Here is a 20,591-nt window from a genome sequence, read left to right as displayed (position 1 = left end):
AGATGATCCAAATTTAGGACATAGTGTGCCATTTTGCCTGTAACACTATCAGGGAAATCTGGAAGTCATTTATGCGCAAGGCAAGGGTAACCACACACGCAGTTATTGTTGCCTTCACAGAATCAGAGATTATGCTCTGTGTGTGGCCGTTGCTATAAGCTAGGCAGGTAAAGTGCTCCACCAGGCTGGTTTTCATGATGTGCAGGGGTGGGGTTGAGGGGTGGAGTGAGAGTTTCAGGTCCCAGCACACTTTCCCCTTTATGCCTTTCTGGGCTGTGAACTTGATGAGGGTCTTAGAAATCAGATGCGTTCGGCCTGGTGGGCTCTGCTCTCCTCTCCTCATTCCCTGTGGGATGTTAGCATTTTGACGACAAAAAGCCCCACTGGCTGTCCTGTTTGATCATCCTCAGTATTTCTTCTGATGATACCTTTCTGGAAGTTCCACTTGGACTTTCTCGAGCTTCATCCTCTGTGGGGAGCGGGGCAGAATATTTTCAACTATTCCAGGTTGGGCAGCATCAGCACAATTCGAAGGAAGGTGGAAGGCGATCAACTTGCAAGTCATCCTGGATGCCATCACCTACCTGAGAGGTCACACCCTGTGTATTAGGGCTGGTCTCTCTGTGTCTTGAGCAGCTGAGAGACTCAAACCCTCATTGCCAACTTTGTTTATTCTCCTGGACAGCAACAGCTTCCTGATGCTTGTTGGTTCCAAAGGCACCAAAGCAAAAACCCCCATGTTTACTCTGAACGTTTTGATGTGATTCTCTAGAGTCGATTCACTCTCAACTGCTTTTTCAGCAAACAGCGTCTGCATGTTGAGCAACTCAAGCATCTTGCCCTTTCATTTTGGTCACAGGTCTTGTTCAAAATTCCCACAAAGTGTCGTGTTGCAACCGAGGACAACCGTCTCAAAATGATTTTCAACGCAGGAGAAAGTCTCCGTTTCAGCCGCCAGGGTCGGCTGACTCCTCTTGGAGATTTATCGAGTCGTAGCTGTTGTACAGTTTGCCTGGACTCTGTAGCTTCCCATTGGAGAATATGATAAATAAGTAAGTTTGCAGCACCTCTGCTGCCCTCTGGCGGATCTGACTGGCGAGCCGGGCAAGCGTCGCTGCAATCATGAGCACATTCAGCTCATATGGAGCCCCATCATTCTAAAATAATCTACACTAAAAAGAGATTTATTCACTTTATAGGTATGATTGTTTTGTCTGCTTGCCTGCGAGGACATCACGTGCGTGCTTTTTGCTAGCTGAGGCCGGAATAGGTGTCAGATCCCCTGGAACTGGAGCTACAAACGGTTGAGTTGCTTTGTGGGTGCTGGGAATCGAACTTTGCTCCTTTAAAAGTGCAGCAAGCGCTCTTGACCACTGAGCCATCGCTCCATCCCTGCAGACTCTCTCTCTTTTCTTTCCTTCCTTCTGTATGTATGTATGTATGTATGTATGTATGTATTTATGGCATTCTGTCTCCTAAGGAAATAGAGCAGCTACAGGCTGCGACCTAGAGTCACGTGGACAGGACAAAATACACATCGGTGTATTTTCCTTGTTTTCCAATTGGGGTCATTACCTTAATTTTCGCATAAGACAGAAGCAGTCACTTTCTCTTAAAAACATTATGTTCGTTCTACTGATATGCATATATAATTTATGCCTTTGCTTCATAAATAATTTTTAAATACTTGAAAAAAGAATAGCATTACTATTTTCAGAGATACTGTATAGATGGGCGGGTTGCAGCTGACGAATCTGCGTAGTGTACTCTGCTCAAAACGCCAGCAATTTCTACCTGTAATCCTTTTTAAGTATTACCTATTAATCCGTAGTAGAACTGCTGGGATGTATTATACATTTATCTCAAGGAGCACAGGTGGTGCTCAACACCTGCTTTCTAAATACGAGCAGTCATAGACGCAACAAACTGTCTGAAGAAAGTAGAACAGGAGAGTCCACACAAAGCCCGGACAAGTCGACCGGCGAGGGGAGTGGCGAAGGGTGAGAGGCGTGGCGACCGGCGAGGGGAGTGGCGAAGGGTGAGAGGCGTGGCGACTGGTGAAAGGCGTGGCGACGGGTGAGAGGCGGGGCGATGAGTGGGAGGTTGAGACGCGGGCGGAAGAGCAAGGCGCGCTGGGCAGGAGGGCGGGGCGAACTGAGAAAGGCGGGTTGATAGGTGAGTAACAGGCGAATGGGCGGGAACAAGAGCCGGAGTCTTTAAAAAACGCCAATTAACGGCCGGCTAAGCTAGGCTTGTGCGCAGGCGTGGCTCGTTTGACTTTTATTCATTTATTTTTCTTGGTGGCTGCTGTTTATTTACGGCTGAGTGTTAAGTGCGGGTCGCGCAGCTCTGGGGACGCCTCCGTCCGCAATCTTACTCTAACCCTCCTGGAACCCTGGCCGGCTTGGGTTTCCCTCTCAGGCCTCCGTTTGACCTAGTGGGCCGGAACCATGGCCTCGTTCCATCTGGTAAGTGCGGGTCTGGATCGGGCCTGCGCGATGCGTCGCTCGCCCTGTGCTGGACCGGGTGCATATCCGGCTTGTCGGGGTGGGGTGGGGTGAGGCTTGTGAGGGGTGCGGAGGCTTGTGAGGGGTGCGGAGGGATCGGGTAGCGGGTGCCTAGTCCCGCCTGTCTGGGTGGGGTGGGGCTTGTCTGGGGTGGCTTAAAAGCTGCACAGGTAACAAATCAGGTGTGCTGGTGTACTGGTAGTGGAAGTAACTGGACTGTTACTGGTTCACGTCGTAAGCTCATCCATCCGTGCCTGCTCCCCCCCCCCCCCCCCGGAAGAGATTCCTTCATTTCTACATTTCAGCCTTTTCCCGTTTTTCAGTCTTCCAAATACTCATGACTATTGTACAAGCCAGTCTTGATGGTCTGGAAAACCTCGAGTATTAATTTCGAAATACTATTTTATGTGAAGAGTCTAATATTTATGGGACACCTGTTAATGATAAAGCTTTATACAAGGCAATCATATTTTAAAAGGTGCCAGCTTTGAATGTTTGATGTGGGCCACGACTTGCCACTTTATGTCTCTTGACACACTTGATATTCATTCCAAGTTTTGTATGATTACTATGCCCTATTTCCTCCCTAACTCAGCAGTTCAATTTATCTTTGAAAGAAAACCTTCGTTGATGGTTTCTATCATGTAGTTGTGTGTGTGTTTATGCATGCTTAACATGTATGAAAAGACAGTTTAGTCGAGCATCGAACTTTTTATACAGAAGAATAACAAGAACCAAGGCGAGATACATCCACCGAGTTACAGTGACACAAAACATAAGGAATGTATACATCAAAAGAAGGCAGGGACCAGGCCACTGCCACTAAGAAGGGAGCCTGGTGTAATGCTAGTCTATTTATTGTTAAGCCCACCACTAGGGGTTCTTAGTAAATGCCTGATTATGTTGTTTCTTTTGGACCTAGTGAAGAAACCTGTCTCGGGGATTCCCTAACTCTTTCATGGTAAACCCACCTATTCCCTAGGCCAGTGTGAATTAGAAGTAAATTTGAATGTTACTGAATAGATAACCTTCTTACTGAATTCCAAGTTTGTCGGCTTCAAGGATTTTTTGGGATGTCGGAACACTGGCGAAGGCTTAGTTATGTCAGAATTCAATCTTTAAAGGCACTTATAATAAAATAATACTAAAAGAGAACACATGGATCCATACACCAGACTAACGTGGGGATAGGGTATGAGTATATGGGTTATGAGAATGCCAAGATACCAGGAGGTTGGGATTCCTTGAAACTCTTTGCCTTGTGAGTGCTTCCAGGCCTCTCGGAGTGTGTGTAGCACCTCCTGATTCATTCTATCCTCTACTCTTAGACAAGAGTCCCTGAGCTCTGTCTGATATTTGACTGTGATCTCTGAGTTTGTTTCCATCTGTTGCTGGATGAAGCTTCTCAGGAGACAGTTATAGTAGGTTCTATTGGCAAGCATAGCAGAGTATTAATAATAGTGTCAGAGATTGGCTCTCTTGAATGGGGTGGATCTCAAGTTGGGCCAGTCATTGGTAAGCTGTTTCCTCAATTTCTGCTCCATCGCTCTATCTTTATCTCTGTACATCTTGTGTATGTAGGCAGGGCTAATTTCAGGTTTTGTGAATGGGTTGGTATCCTTATCATTCCACTAGGGGTCCTGTCTGATAGGATGTGGCCACTTCAGTTTCCATATACCCTACTGCTAGGAGTTTCAGCTAGGGTCACCCCCATAGACTCCAGGGAGTGTTGTGTGCCCCACCCCACCCCAGTTCTCTAGCTAGCCCCAGAGATGCCCCCCACCAGTTTCTGTTCACTTTCCCAGCCAACCCTATGCATCCTCCACTCTTCCCACACCCAATCCCCATTTCTGTTCTCCTCCCCTCTCCCACCCAGTTCCCTGCCTCCATCCATCTCTATATTATTTTCCCTTTTGAGTGAGTCATGCATCTTCCCTTGGGCACTCTTTATTACTTAGTTTCTTTGGTCTGTGGATTGTAGCATGTTTATTTTGTACTTTATGGCTAATATTCATTTATGAGTACATACCATGCTTGTCTTTCTGGGTCTAGGTTACCTCACTTAAGATATTTTCTAGTTCCATCCATTTTCCTGTAAATTTCATTATGTCTTTGTTTTTAGTAGCTGAGTGGTATTCCATTGTGTAGATGTACAACATTTTCATTATCCATTCTTCAGTTGAGGGACATTGAGGTTGTTGCCAGTTTCTGGCTATTATGAGTAAAGCTGCTATGAATGTAGTTGAGCAAGTGTCCTTGTGGTATGATGGGGGCATCATTTGGTATATGCCCAGGAGTGGCATATATAGCTGGGTCTTGGAGTAGAACTATTCTCAGTTTTCTGAGAAACTAACACATTGATTTCCAGAGTGGTTGTAATAGTTTTGCATGCCCACCAGCAATGGAATTCTTCTTTTTCCACATCCTCGCCAGCATATGCTATTTCTCATTTCTTTTCTTTTCTTTTTCTTTTCTTTTCTTTTCTTTCTTTTTTTTTCTTTTTTCTTTTTCTTTTTCTTTTTCTTTTTTTTTTTTTTTTTTTTTTGAGATAGGGTTTCTCTGTATAGCGCTGGCTGTCCTGGAACTCACTTTGTAGACCAGGCTGGCCTCGAACTCAGAAATCCATCTGCCTCTTCCTCCTGAGTGCTGGGATTAAAGGCGTGCACCACCACACCCGGCTTCGTGTGCTATTTCTTGAGTTTTTTATTTTAGCCATCGATGGGTGTAAGATGGAATCTCAGAGTCGTTTTGATTTGCATTTCCATGATGATTAACGACATTGAACATTTCCTTAAGCACTTCTTGGCCATTAAGAGATTGAGAATTCTCTGTTTAGCTCTGTACCTTATTTTTAAATTGGGTGATTTGGTTTGTTGGTGTCTAATTTCTCAAGTTCTTTTTATATTTTGGATATTAGTCCTCTTGTCAGCTATAGTGTTGGTGAAGATCTTTTCCCATTCTATAGGCTGCCATTTTGTCCTATTGATGGCGTCTTTAGCCTTGCAGAAGCTTTTCAGTTTCCAGGGCTTAAAGCTTGGAATGTGGGTGGCAAGCTCCTTCTTAGTCATCTTGCCTGCTTCTAGGGTGCTTTATAGTATTATACTGGACAGTTGATAGACACTTGTCCAATGAGTGCATGAAAATATGTTCTCTTATTAATTATGTATTGTACTGGAATTATTTGAAGATGAGTTGTATTTGATTATATTTTAAAAAAATTGATAGTTAACTTTTCTTTCAGGATCATCTAAAGAACTACCACAGAAGATATTGCCGGTCTTCCAGGTACCATTTTTATACTTGAACTTTTAACGTGACTTATTTTCATCTTTACAAAATGGATTTGAAGATAAAAAAGTTGTTACCTTGGACTGATTAATTTCTATGCCCACTAATTGTTTGGTCTTTTAATTATTTTATATAAGAAAGAAATATTAACACAAGTTGTATAATAACTTAGTGGAAGTAAGAAAAAATACTTACATAGAATCATGAACAAGAAGCATTGAACACTGAATTTTTTTTTCCAAATTTTTATTAGGAATTTTCTTCATTTACATTTCAAATGCTATCCCGAAAGTTCCCCATACCCTCCCCCCCCACCCAACTCCCACTTCTTGGCCCTGGTGTTCCCCTGTACTGGGGCATATAAAGTTTGCAAGACCAAGGGGCCTCTTTTCCCAATGATGGCCGACTAGGCCATCTTCTGCTACATATGCAGCTAGAGACACGAGCTCTGAGGGTACTGGTTAGTTCATGTTGTTGTTCCACCTATAGGGTTGCAGACCCCTTTAGCTCCTTGGGTACTTTCTCTAGCTCCTCCATTGGGGGCCCTGTGTTTCTTCCAATAGCTGACTGTGAGCATCCACTTCTGTGTTTGCCAGGCCCTGGCATAGCCTCATGAGAGACAGCTATATCAGGGTCCTTTCAGCAAAATCTTGCTGGTGTATGCAATGGTGTCTACGTTTGGAGGCTGATTATGGGATGGATCCCTGGGTGCGGCAGTCTCTAGATGGTCCATCCTTTCGTCTCACCTCCAAACTTTGTCTCTGTAACTCCTTCCATGGGTGTTTTGTTCCCAATTCTAAGAAGGGGCGAAGTGTCCATACTTTGGTCTTCGTTCTTCTTGAGTTTCATGTGTTTTGCAAATTGTATCTTATATCTTGGGTATCCTAAGTTTCTGGGTTAATATCCGCTTATCAGTGAGTACATATCATGTTCTTTTGTGATTGGGTTACCTCACTCAGGATGATACCACCCTCCAGGTCCATCCATTTGCCTAGAAATTTCATAAGTTCATTGTTTTTAATAGCTGAGTAGTACTTCATTGTGTAAATGTACCACATTTTCTGTATCCATGCCTCTTTTGAGGGACATTTGGGTTCTTTCCAGGTTTTGGCTATTATAAATAAGGCTTCAATGAACATAGTGGAGCATGTGTCCTTATTACCAGTTGGAACATCTTCTGGATATATGCCCAGGAGAGGTATTGCAGGATCCTCCGGTAACACTATCCAATTTTCTGAGGAACCGCCAGACTGATTTCCAGAGTGGTTGTACAAGCTTGCAATCCCACCAACAATGGAGGAGTGTTCCTCTTTCTCCACATCCTCGCCAGCATCTGCTGTCACCTGAATTTTTGATCTTAGCCATTCTGACTGGTGTGAGATGGAATCTCAGTGTTGTTTTGATTTGCATTTCCCTGATGATCAAGAATGTTGAACATTTTTTTCAGGTGCTTCTCAGCCATTCAGTTTTCCTCAGGTGAGAATTCTTTGTTAAGCTCTGAGCCCCATTTTTTAATGGGGTTATTTGATTTTCTGGAGTCCAGCTTCTTGAGTTCTATATTGGATATTAGTCCCCTATCAGATTTAGGATTGGTAAAAATCCTTTCCCAATCTGTTGGTGGCTTTTTTGTCTTATTGACGGTGTCTTTTGCCTTACAGAAGCTTTGCAATTTTATGAGGTCCCATTTGTCAATTCTTGATCTTACAGCACAAGCCATTGCTGTTCTGTTTAGGAATTTTTCCCCTGTGCCCATATCTTCGAGACTTTTCCCCACATTCTCCTCTATTAATTTCAGTGAACACTGAATTACTTATAGCACTGAATGGTAATATTAATGAAGTTACTTATTTCAATAAATTTGGACTGTAAAATACTTGCATTCCTATTTGAAGATTTTTTTTCTATATTACTAGTAAAATTACTTAATGGGCAAAACTATTTCTTATAATAGGATAATAAAGTGACAGTTTATTTTATAAAAGTTTTATATAATTTAGCTAGCCATGAAGTGCAGCTAGCCATGTAAGAAATTATATAAAATTTGTGCTTTTGATGTTAGTGTAACATTTAAAGGTTTAGAGTAATTTTAAACAAAAGTTTGTCAACCCCTTTCAGAGGTGTGTATCTAAATTATACTGACTGAAATCTAGATGTCCTCCAGGGAAATGGTTCAACTCTGTGATATATTCGTAGCATAGAATATTATTCAGCAATAATTGCAATGAACAAATTCATTCATGCAATAACGTGGGTTACTTCCTAGAGAATTACACTGAGTAAAAAGAGTCAGGGCAAACTACTTCATACTACACAATTCTATTTCTATGGATGCTTATTTTTTAAATGACAGAAATTTAGAAATGAAAGACATAATTGCTGGACATGGGTTAGGAGCGACAGGATATGATGAGGAATGAAGGCAGTTAGAGAGAAGTAGATGTATTTCTGAATGTTTACCAGACTGTTCAGTATCCTGTCTCTGGTTGTGATGTTGAACCTCCAGAGGCAATATATTGGACAGAATAACACACAAAAGAAATTGTAATGATCCACGCAAGATAGTTACTGACAAGCACACTGATTAAGCCAGTTAAAAGTTTTAAATCTTTTTCATGGCCATACAACAAGTGGACTCTTGCCTCTGAAAAGTCTCTTGGTGACCAAGCTTGGGGGTGTAGTGTTTTAAAGACAAAACCACAATTACAGCAGTGCTAGGGGAAAGGATTTGTGAGGGATTTAGGATGCCCTAGTAGCATGTGATTTTTTGCAAAGCTCAGGAGTATTTTTAGACACTTTATTACAGTTATTTTTGATTTGTATTTCATTATTGTTATTATTTATTTTTCCAGACAGGGTTCCTCCGTGTAGCTCTGGCGGCTCTGGAGCTCACTCTGTAGACCAGGCTGGCTTCTGCCTCCTGAGTGTGGGGATGAAAGGTGTGCCCACCACTGCCCAGCTTTAGTTTTAGTTTTAAGCTTCCAGAAAAATCAGTTTCTACATTTAATATGTCTAGACCACAGTCAGGGTCATGGCCAGTCCCAAGAGTGACGCTAGCGTGGATGTGGCTATTGGGGATTTGGAAGTCTGAGAAGTGTCTAGGCAGACAAACAGGGTTGGGACAAGTTAGCATCACATTAGTCATTTTTAAACATAAACACACGAGTGAGTACATATAGAACCAGGAAAACAGGAGTAAATATGTACTATGGTAATATTAAATCAATACAACATTTAATTTAAGCTATTTCTATTCATTCATAAACTGCTGATTAATTAAATTAGTACTATTGAATACAGAGTACACTTGAAAAGTTGTGGAGAAAATATGTTCTTGGAGCTGTTGAGACTGGTACCTGTAAGGGCTTCATTAAAGAGGCATGCATGCCTGTAACTATAGCTCAGTGGTAGACAAGTTGCCTATGATGCCAGAGTTCCTGGGTTCAGATCCCAAAACAAGAGCAAAACATTCAGAACCAATTTAGTCTCTTTGAAAACAGGAATTGTTATGAAATGTAGCAATTGTCTGAACCAATTTTTGACATAGATATTCAGCTTTGAGTAGATAATTACATGACTTCTCTTAATATTGCATACAGATAGGATGGGTTTGACGGGCTCTTAGACTATCGAGTGTCTTGTGTTCAAATAGTAGAGATATTTCTTCTTATTTAAGGTTAACATCTTTAAGCGAACAATAATATGAATAACAGACATCCAACAGAAATTATATGTTTCCTTTTTCTTTTTTTATTAGAGCACCCAACATTCATACAAAAAAAGGCCAGAACATGCTGGAAATCTTACAAGATTGTTTTGAAGATCAGAGTAAGGCTTCATTTCTTGATGGTATGTCATAGATGGTATAGATGAAAACAGAAATTTATCAGTAATGTTAAATGTATCAGACATGTCTTAGCATTTAAATCTATAGAACAACGTCTTTATAACTTTGAGTACACATAAGTAGTTCTTTTTGGTATATCGAGAAGAATACTGATACAGCCACAGGAATATGTCATCTGTAATTCATACTAGATTCCTGTAATCTGGGACTCCATAGATCCATACTTTTCACAAAAGAAAATATTTCCCTGATGTGAAAATCCAAAATCAGTTGAGTAGACCTTGGACGCAAACTCTGCAGCCAGCTCCACAATACCCAGAGGTAGCTCTACTCCCAGGCGCTCCAAAGCATCCAGGATCAGAGGATCAGAGGATCAGAGGTGAGGAGGACACAACATCTGTCTCCAACACTGGGAGTAATTGAGACCAGCAGGATCCAGGCATGCAGGAACTCCATCAGACCAGTGGCATGGGTTCCTTCCATTCTGTCTGGGCCAGCGCCCTGAGCAGATCTTGGGCGCAAACTCTGCAGCCAGCCCCACAACACCCAGAGGCAGCTCCACTCCCAGGTCCTCTAACATATCCAGGATCAGAGGATCCCAGGAGCTCAGATACACCCAGGATCTCAGTGTCGCAGGATCCAGAATCACAGGATCATAGAGACAGCTTGACTCAGGAGTTCTGACACAACTAGGATCACAGGAAGGACAGGCTCCAGTCAGACATAGCTAGGGCAGGTAGCACTAGAGATAACCAGATGGCAGGAGGCAAACATAAGAACATAAGCAACAGAAACCAAGGCTACTTGGCATCATCAGAACCCAGTTCTCCCACCACAGCAAGCCCTGGATACCACAACACACCAGAAAACCAAGATTCAGATCTAAAATCACTTCTCATGATGATGATAGAGGACATTAAGAAGGACATAAATAACTCCCTTAAAGAAATACAGGAGAACACAGATAAACAGCTAGAAACCCTTAAAGAGGAAACACAAAAATCCCTTAAAGAGTTACAGGAAAACACAATCAAACAGGCGAAGGAAAGAAACAAAACCATCCAGGATCTAAAAATGGAAGAAGAAACAATAAAGAAATAAAAAAGTAGACAACCCTGAAGTTAGAAAACCTAGGAAAGAGATCAGGAGTCATAGATGCAAGCATCTCCAACAGAATACAAGAGATAGAAGAGAGAATCTCAGGTATAGAAGATACCATAGAAAACATTGACAAAACAGTCAAAGAAAACTCGAAAAGCAAAAAGCTCCTAACCCAAAATATCCAGGAAATCCAGGACACAATGAGAAGACCAAACCTAAGGATAAATAGGTATAGAAGAGTGAAGATTCCCAACTTAAAGGGCCAGTAAATATCTTCAACAAAATTATAGAAGAAAATTCCCTAACCTAAGGAAAGAGGTGCCCATGAACATACAAAAGAAGCCTACAGAACTCTAAATAGACTGGACCAGAAAAGAAATTTCTCCTGTCACATAATAACCAAAACACCAAATGCACTAGACAAAGAAAGAATGTTAAAAGCAGTAAGGGAGAAAGGTGAAGTAACATATAAAGGCAGACCTATCAGAATTACACCTGACTTCTCACCAGAGACTATGAAAGCCAGAAGATCCTGGGCAAATGTCATACAGACCCTAAGAGAACACAAATGCCAGCCCAGGCTACTTTACCCAGCAAAACTCTCAATCACCATAGACAATAAGAAAACAAGATATTCTATGGCAAAACCAAATTGGCACAATATCTTTCCACAGATCCAGCCCTACAAAGGATAATAGATGGAAAACACCGACATGAGGAGTGAAACTACACCCTCATGAGAAGAAGCAAGAAAGTAATCTTTCAGCAAAATCTTGCTGGCATATGAAATGGTGTCAGCGTTTGGAGGCTGATTATGGGATGGATCCCTGGGTATCCCGGGGAAGGTCCATTCTTTTGTCTCAGCTCCATACTTTGTCTCTGTAACTCCTTCCATGGGTGTTTTGTTCCCAATTCTAAGAAGGGGCGAAGTGTCCACACTTTGGTCTTGGTTCTTCTTGAGTTTCATGTGTTTTGCAAATTGTATCTTGTATATTGGGTATTATAAGTTTCTGGGCTAATATCCACTTATCAGTGAGTACATATCATGTGAGTTCTTTAGTGATTGGGTGACCTCACTCAGGATGATGCCCTCCAGGTGCATCCTAGCTGTCTCTTGTGAGACTGTGCCGGGGCCTGTCAAACACAGAAGTGGATGCTCACAGTCAGCTATTGGATGGAACACAGGGCCCCCAATGCCTCCATTGCTAGAGAAAGTATCCAAGGAGCTAAAGGGGTCTGCAACCCTATAGGTGGAACAACAATATGAACTAACCAGTACTCCCAGAGCTCATGTCTCTAGCTGCATATGTATCAGAAGATTGCCTAGTCGGACATCATTGGGAGGAGAGGCCCCTTGGTCTTGCAGACTTTATATGCCTCAGTATAGGGGAACGCCAGGGCCAAGAAGTGGGAGCTGGGGGGAAGGAGAGTAGGGGGAGGGTCTGGGGGACTTTTGGGATAGCATTTGAAATGTAAATGAAAAAAATACCTAATTAAAAAAATAAATTAAAAATAAAAACTAAAAAAAAATCATTCAACAAATCCTCATAAACATAATTCCACCTCTAACAAGAAAAATAACAGGAAGTAACAATCACTTTTGCTTAATATCTCTCAATATGAGAATTAATATTACCAACATACAATTGAACTTCAAAAATATGAGGAATTAGACATTTGCCAGCTGTCATCCCGTGGTCTCTAATTTGGTAATGAGAGAAATAGGTTCAATATTGTACAATCCATATATACTTTCTGCTTGTTTGTACATGACAGGGTCTTGCTGTGTGCCACATAATGGTCTTGAAATCATGCTTCTCCTATCTAAGCCACTCTATTAGTAGGATTGTTCATTTGATGTTTTTACACTATACTATGGTTTTCAGAACAGCTTATATATTTCAAAATTATTTATACAGCCAAAAGAAATGTAGACAATTAATTTGGGAGGTGGTTTGTAAGAGAACAGCAAAGAGTGAGACTGAAGGCTTTGCTTAATATTTATAGTTATTGTATCAATTTTGAAGAAGAGGACTTTATAAGTTACTCTTAGTCTTTTCAAAATCATCACAGCCAATGAACCAGATCCTTACCCTCACCTAACGTCTGTGCCACCCTCCAAGCAGAACCATTGTTCATTGAAACAGTTGATGAATGACTTCATGGATAGACCATCTTAATACACACATCATTTCTTAAATGAATGTAACCTGTTCCCTGCGGGCTGAGAATGATGACAATCATTCAAGTCAAATAGCTTTGACTGTAGCAGGTAGCAGGAAATCTGTATCCAAAAATCGTGCCTACAATTCATTCCTTGGCGCAGCAGAACTGTCAACTCTTAGCTTATCTACTATGGAGGTAAAATCCTTTGGTGATGTGAGAGACATTCAAGTACAACCTTATTACAATGAACTCCAATGTTCAAAAACTGTTCTATTTTGTGTTTGTAACACAGTAAGAGCCAAGATTTTAAGCTCTACTAAAAACAAAACAAACAAACAAAAAGACTTTATTTATGTTCATTAAAAAAAACTAATAGTGATGTATTATTTTAAAATATCATACAGTTAATATATTTGGAGTTACTTAAAATTTATATTGAGAAAAAGTATGTATTTTCAGTATTGCTGTAAACAAACATCTACATAAGACTGTTCAATTGATTGTTGTTTTATATCAAACAACTTATAATACTCATTTTTATTGTTACAATATTTTATAAATCCTAAAGAATATGATAAAAATAAAAGGTATTACAGATTTTGAAGGGGGGGTCTCTTTGGGAGGAGTTGGGGTACAAAAGGGAAAGAAGAATGTGATATGTCTATTTACTCAAAATGTTTTTAAATGTTAACAAATTCAGATAAATTGAAATTATGTATCTTCTCTCATCATAATGCAATAAAACTTAAAGAAAAAAAAAGAAATACAATTGCAAACTCAAGTTCTGGCATTATTGAAGTAAATGATGGAATGTTTCAATGAAAAAAAAAAAGAAAAAGAAAATCCAGAATCATAATTGCTTTGAAATGCAGAAGTTTCCAGATGAATATCATATCACAAATGCAAAATTCTATGAAACTTCATTTTATGCACAAAATTACCTTCAGGTTTTTGGTGTAAAGTGCATGTGAAATGTACGTAATTTTTGTGTTTAGACCCAAGAAAAATCTTATGTTGCATATGTAAATATTCCAAAATCTGGAAAAAACCCCATAAAATTAGGTATTTATAGATCCAAGCATTTCTATAATGGGAAAAGTATAATGGTACTAAGTATAGAATTCTAGGGATCATTTGAACTTGAGGTAGTTAACATTTGTTTATTATTTGTTATTATAAAGTGGTGATGTATTATTACTTCAAAGTAAAGTAATTTGTTTATTTCTTATGAAATGATAAATCAGCACAAAGAGCGTTGTGAGAGCCGAGCATGATCAGAGAGTGCAGAGATGGCAGCTGCTGTAGTTTCCTTTCGTCACCTACAGTCTCGGGCTGGAACTTTGGTTGCCAGTGAAGCACTGCTCAGAGCTGAGGGCTCTGAGGAGTGAACTTCCACTCTGTCAGCTCTGTTTCTTGCTCGCCTGGTATAAAATAAAGACCCTGTTAGGTACAAAACCTTTAACTCTTTCATTGGGGACTCTGCTCAGTCCAATGGTTTTCTGCAAGCATCTGCCTCTGTATTTGTCAGGCTCTGGCAGAACCTCTCAGGAGACTGTCAGATATCAGGCTCCTGTCAGCAAACACTTATGGTCATCTGCAATACTGTCTAGGTTTGGTGACTGTATATGGGATGGATCCCTAGGTGGGGCAGTTTCTGGATGGCTTTTCCTTCAGTCTCTGTGCTCTACACTTTGTCTCTGTTTTTCCTCCTGTGAGTATTTAGTTCCCCCTTGTAAGAAGGGCTGAAATATCCACATATTGGTCTTTCTTCTTCTTGAACTTCATGTGATGTCTGAATTTTATCTTGTGTATTCTAAGGTTTTGGGCTAATATCCACTTATCAGTGAGTGCATAGCACATGTGTTATTTTGTGACTGGGTTACCTCACTCAGGATGATATTCTCTAGTTCCATTCATTGGCCTAAGAATTTCATAAATTCATTCTTTTTAATAGCTGAGTAGTACTCCATTGTGTAAATATACCACATTTTCTGTATCCATTCCTCTGTTGAAGGACATCTGTGTCCTTTCCAACTTCTTGTTATTATAAATAAGGGTACTATAATTCAGTTTCCAATATTTTGTTAACACAAAAAGTAAGACAACAGAATAAACATCTTCATTACAGATAGAAAAGAACTGAAAAATATTCAGCAATTTGGTTTTCTTTTCTGTTTTTGATGCTTGTAAGAACTTTTGAATATTGCATTGATGTCTCTGTTTCTTTGGCTAATTGTTTTGTGAAGAGTCAACTGATAGTTCTTCAACCTTCCTAATGCTGCAACCCTTTAATACAGTTTCTCATGATTGGTGACCCCCCAATTGTAAAATCATTTTATTACTACTTCATAGCTGTAATTTTGCTACTGTTATGAATCATAATATAAATATGTAGAATATCATGTGCCTATATGACCCCAGGTTAAGAACTACTGATACAGAACCACTTCAGTTGTTCAGTTAGAATCTTTTTAAGACTCTCTCAGTATGTAGATTAGGCTAGGCTTGAATTCCCAGAAATCTACCTGGCTCTTCTACCCTAATGCTGAGGGTTTTTATGAAAGTTGTATTCCAGTTTGCCCCGTTTGTTGTTTTTTTTTCCCCCCTACTCTCTACTTTATAAGTCTTGTCTATGATTTTTATTACAGATTTTACAGAGTCATTGACTTCTTCAACACAAAAAAAGAAAGCCAATTATAGTCAATCATCAAGCAAAAAGGTAAGTCAGACAGGATGTAGGTTGGGTGCCTTAATGAGTGGTGTTCTTAGGGACATTTTAGTTGTCTTAAAGAGAATCTTATGCTTCTGTTGAGTTTCACACATTTGGAGGTATTATAAAATTTTGGTTTGATATTTCTAGTGTTTGAAATTGGGAACTACAAATACAAAATTATAACAATCATTTTCTTCTAAACTAATTCATAGAGTTTTAGGAAAATGGGCAGCTTTAAAGTTCCTGATCAGAATAACAAGTTTAGTGTTTTTTAAAGACTGATGGGACAGGCTGCTGTCCACAACAACGACTTTTGGTTGATTATGTGCCTTAAAAGGATAGGTTGATTTGTTATCTAGATGTTGTTATCTAGATGTAGTAAATTTTAAGTAGAATATTTTTTTCCTAGTACTATGTGTGAACCCAGGGCCTTGCACATGACAAACAGAGCTGGGGTCACTGAGCCACACTCCTACTTAGAAAGTTTTGGAAGCTAATATTCCAAAACATACTATTTGGAAACATAGTACTAATTAGAAAGATCATATAATTCTAGATGTGGAGTTTATTAAAAACTGATAGAGTACAGTGGTGGCTCACGCCTTTAATCTCAGCACTTGGAAGGCAGAGGCAGGTGGATTTCTGAGTTCCAGGCCAGCCAGGTCTACAGAGTGATAGCCAGGGCTACACAGAGAAACCCTGTCTCAAACAAACAAACAAACAAACAAACAAAGCGGGGCGTGGTGTCGCACGCCTTTAATCCCAGCACTCGGGAGGCCTCTACAAAATGAGTTCCAGGACAGCCAGGGCTATACAGAGAAACCCTGTCTTGAAAAAAAATAAAAAATAAAAATAAAAACTGATAAGCAAACAGTGTTCTCCTCCAAGGTGACTTAGAACTTAGGTGTACTGCCTGTGCTGACCTTGAGTTCACCATCCTGCTTGCTGGTCTGTAGTTGTAGAGCTAACAGTTGCTTTTAATGAATGTAGGCAGTCATATCTTTCAGAATTTGAGAGACCTTTTACAATATGAGAAATTACATTGACCTTTGAAAGTTAAAACCAACTTTAAATTTCCTGGGAACTTGCCTTGTTCACTAAATTCTTAAAAAAATAAGTTTGTACTATGACATCTTTATACATGTATATATTGAATTGACTTCTTTGTTCAAATTTACTTTCATATTTCAGATGTTTGCATCTGAACATGTTCACTACTTTTTGAGATTCCTTTTCTAGGTAGAATGAAATATGTTGTGGTAGTCCAGCAACATCCTACTGTGACAGTTAGTTAAACCTAGTATAAACGAATTCTAGTTTAGAGCTTTGAGGATAATGAAGACAGGTTTAATGATAGATAGTCTGCAGCTAGTTCTCTTCATTCCTTAGGGGTGGGGAAAGTGTTGTACATACTTCCTGACTTAGGGAGCTTTTCCTCTCTAGCTAGTAGATTCGGGCATTAGTCTTCTAGTTAGCTGAGAGAAGTGCTTCTCCTCAGGCGTGGAAGGTTCTTTTTCTGGCTGTAGTATGTGTGTGTATGAGTGTGTGTGTGTGTATGAATATGAATGTGTGTGTGCATGTATGTGTGTGTGCATGTATGTGTGTATGTATTTCATTATTAATTAACTTGAGACAATGTCTTCCTTGAGCTTGAACTCATGAGCCTCTTGCCTCAGTCTCCCGAGTGCTGGGATTACAGTATACTGTTATGTTTGGCTTAAAAAAGAATTCTGAGACAGGGTCTCATGTAGTTTAGGCTGACTTTGAACTTGCTGTGTAGCCACGGATGATCTTGAACTCCTGATCCTTCTCCCTCGATTTCCTGAGTGTTGTGAGTATAGTTGTACCCTACCATGCCCGACTTAAATGTACATTTTCATGAGTTGTTATAACGTGATCAAGAAAAGATACAGAATATGAAAGGTTAAGATTTTATGCATAGGTTGTTATGGTGGACAGTTGAGGGTTTTGGTCATTTTCAAATTTATTCACATAAAGTTGGTAATATCTCCCTAAAGTGTTTCTAATGATTTCAGGATCCATAATGGTGTCTTCTTTTCCATTTTTTTTTTTTTTTTCGAGACAGTGTCTTTCTGTGTAGTCCTGGCTGTCCTGGAATTCACTCTGTAGACCAGGCTAGCTTCAAACTCAGAAATCTGCCTGCCTCTGCCTCCCAAGTGCTAGGATTAAAGGCATGTGCCACCACAGCCTGGCCTCCTTTTCCATTCTTGACAATGGGTATTTCTGCTTTAGCATCTTCCTTCATCAGTGTGGCAGGACTACCAAGTCTGTTGTGTTTTTTTTTTTTCCCCATTTTTTATTAGGTATTTAGCTCATTTACATTTCCAATGCTATACCAAAAGTCCCCCATACCCACCTCACCCCCCCACTCCCCTACCCACCCACTCCCCCTTTTTGGCCCTGGCGTTCCCCTGTACTGGGGCATATAAAGTTTGCAAGTCCAATGGGCCTCTCTTTGCAGTGATGGCTGACTAGGCCATCTTTTGATACATATGCAGCTAGAGACAAGAGCTCCGGGGTACTGGTTAGTTCATATTGTTGTTCCACCTATAGGGTTGCAGATCCCTTTAGCTCCTTGGGTGCTTTCTCTAGCTCCTCCATTGGGGGCCTTGTGATCCATCCAATAGTTGACTGTGAGCATCCACTTCTGTGTTTGCTAGGCCCTGGCATAGTCTCACAAGAGACAGCTATATCTGGGTCCTTTCAGCAAAATCTTGCTAGTGTATGCAATGGTGTCAGGGTTTGGAAGCTGATCATGGGATGGATCTCTGGATATGGCAATCACTAGATGGTCCATCCTTTCGTCACACTTCCAAATTTTGTCTCTGTAACTCCTTCCATGGGTGTTTTGTTTCCTATTCTAAGAAGGGGCAAAGACACTTCGGTCTTCGTTCTCTTGAGTTTCATGTGTTTAGCAAATTGTACCTTATATCTTGGGAATCCTAAGTTTCTGGGCTAATATCCACTTATGTGTTTTTAAAAAGGAAGTTTAACTTTGTTAATTCCTTTTTACATCTGTTATTAGTCTATTTTTATTTATATATATTTTTCATATATATATATTTTTCTCCTCTGAAAGAAAATTCAAAACTGGAGATTTTGTGTCTGTTAAGGTTTTCATCTAGGTGGAGACTTTCTAGCTGCAGCCTTCACATAAGAAATCTAATTTAGGGAGTTTGTGAGGTGGCTTATGAGCATTTGCTGCTCTACCTAGAGGCTCTGAGTTCAGTCTCAGCACCTTGTTGTTGTCTCCTAGCTGTCGACTTAGGCTCCAAAGAATGTGACATTCTCTTTTGACCTCTATACTATCTCCATACACAGGTACAGTCATACATGTGAATACAAATACAATATTCATTTTTTTGTTATTTTTAATTACATATATGTATGTATGTGAGTACAGGTGCCTAAAGAGACCAGAGATATTGGTTCATCTTAGAGCTGGAGTTACAGGTGGTTGTGAGTCACATGAGTCACTGATGGAGGTGCTGAGGCTCAGCCTTGGGTCCTTTGGGAAAGTAGTACTTGCTCGTAACTGCTAAGCCATCTCTTCAGCCCAGTAAAATACATCTTAAAGAGAGAGATGGAGGGAGGGAAGAAGAAGAAGGAGGAGGAGGAGGGAGAAAGGAGGAAGGAGAGAGAGAGAGAGAGAGAGAGAGAGAGAGAGAGAGAGAGAGAGAGAGAGAGAGAGATGTAGTTTGAGTTTTACTGTATCTATACAGGTAGGACAGATAGCCAGGTTTATAAGGGGATAGACCATCAAGTCTGGACACATCATTGTACAGGCTCCTTCACTGGTCAAGGAACTAAGAATGGTAGGCATGAAGGATAATATGCATCCATACGTACTTACCTATTATTTAGTGTACATCAGTGAGATACAACCACACACGTTTTTTTTTTCCTCAGGAATGCCTTTTAATACTAAGTCTGTTTTTATTGTGTTCTAGTTCCATGGACATCACCTGTCCATCAAACATAATTCCAGAAGGAAACAAAGTGTTCACTAGAAGTCATTAAGGCAGACTGCCACAATAGATTCAGCCTTATGGCTTGTGAAAGAAGCATTGCCAAAACAACTCTGTAGATTGCTAGCAATGACTCGTCCTTTTAAGAGAGCACTTTAAATGATTATATATTCTGTGTTATACACTTTCTTTCATAGAGTGAATTCCTAAATATTGTACTGTTTCATTTTTTCTTTTACCTTTTTAACTTTACGTTAACAACATCATTATGTATTTCTATGAACTTGCTTTTTTGTACATATAATCATGTCTGCAGCTTTAACTCTTAGAGACATTATGCAATGTCCCAGCCTTTGTTAATTTCCTCTTTGTTCAGTAGTTCTTTGTTGTTCTTTCTTCGGCTACTTTGTTGTTTAGAAATTTCTCCCAAATTTTAAAAGCATGTGTCTAATTAGAATTGACAATATGCTAAAAGTAGATGAAATGCATTTCTTCTGTGCTCAGTGCCCAGAGTCACATTCCAAACCAGTTCCAGTGTCTTCAAGGACAGGAGAAGCTTCTCTGCAAGCGTCTGCAGAGCCCAGTGAAGCCGCTGGTGGATCAGGTTGGTATCGACGTGCCAATTAAAAACCTTCAGGACAAAGGCTGTATATGCATCGTGTCAGGACACAGAGCAGAGTCAGGCTAGGTAGAGTTGGTGTGGTTAGGGTGGGGTTTTTTTCTCCCCTTTGCCTTTTCTTTCTTTTACTTTGGAATAGGTGCTGCTGCTTTTTAATCTTTGTTTCAAATTAGAAGAGTACTATTCTCTTTGAGCTGATAGACTCAAAGATTTACATGAAAATTTAGTCATTGCTTCCATCATTTTGTTGGGAATTCTAAGACCCTTCCATACCTTCATTGGTGCTCATAAATTTAAAAAATATTAGCATGGTTGCCCTTTGGGCCATGCCTGCTTCTAACTGGTCACTATACTATGGGCTTAA

General features: G+C 40.1%; 1 protein-coding gene across 9 annotated transcripts in view; it reads left to right on the top strand.

The window, feature by feature from the left end:
• Positions 1-1,833: 1,833 nt before the first annotated feature.
• The window catches only part of Cenpc1 (centromere protein C1), a 53,945-nt gene continuing 35,187 nt past the window's right edge, over positions 1,834-20,591 (top strand). Inside the window, exons 1-6 of one of the 9 annotated variants that reach the window (XM_030254095.1) lie at positions 1,834-2,468; positions 5,749-5,792; positions 6,900-7,271; positions 9,550-9,641; positions 15,555-15,625; positions 20,113-20,212. In XM_030254095.1, the coding sequence (XP_030109955.1) occupies positions 6,943-7,271; positions 9,550-9,641; positions 15,555-15,625; positions 20,113-20,212 (592 nt within the window). In that variant the 5' untranslated portion in view covers positions 1,834-2,468; positions 5,749-5,792; positions 6,900-6,942. The remainder of the gene's footprint in view (positions 2,469-5,748; positions 5,793-6,899; positions 7,272-9,549; positions 9,642-15,554; positions 15,626-20,112; positions 20,213-20,591) is intronic. The other 8 variants (XM_030254096.1, NM_001345903.1, NM_001345902.1 and 5 more) reach the window with 8 other exon arrangements.

The sequence above is a fragment of the Mus musculus genome, chromosome 5 (assembly GCF_000001635.26).
Source record: "Mus musculus strain C57BL/6J chromosome 5, GRCm38.p6 C57BL/6J".
Classification (NCBI taxonomy): domain Eukaryota; kingdom Metazoa; phylum Chordata; class Mammalia; order Rodentia; family Muridae; genus Mus; species Mus musculus.
This window is presented reverse-complemented; position numbering and strand designations above follow the sequence as displayed.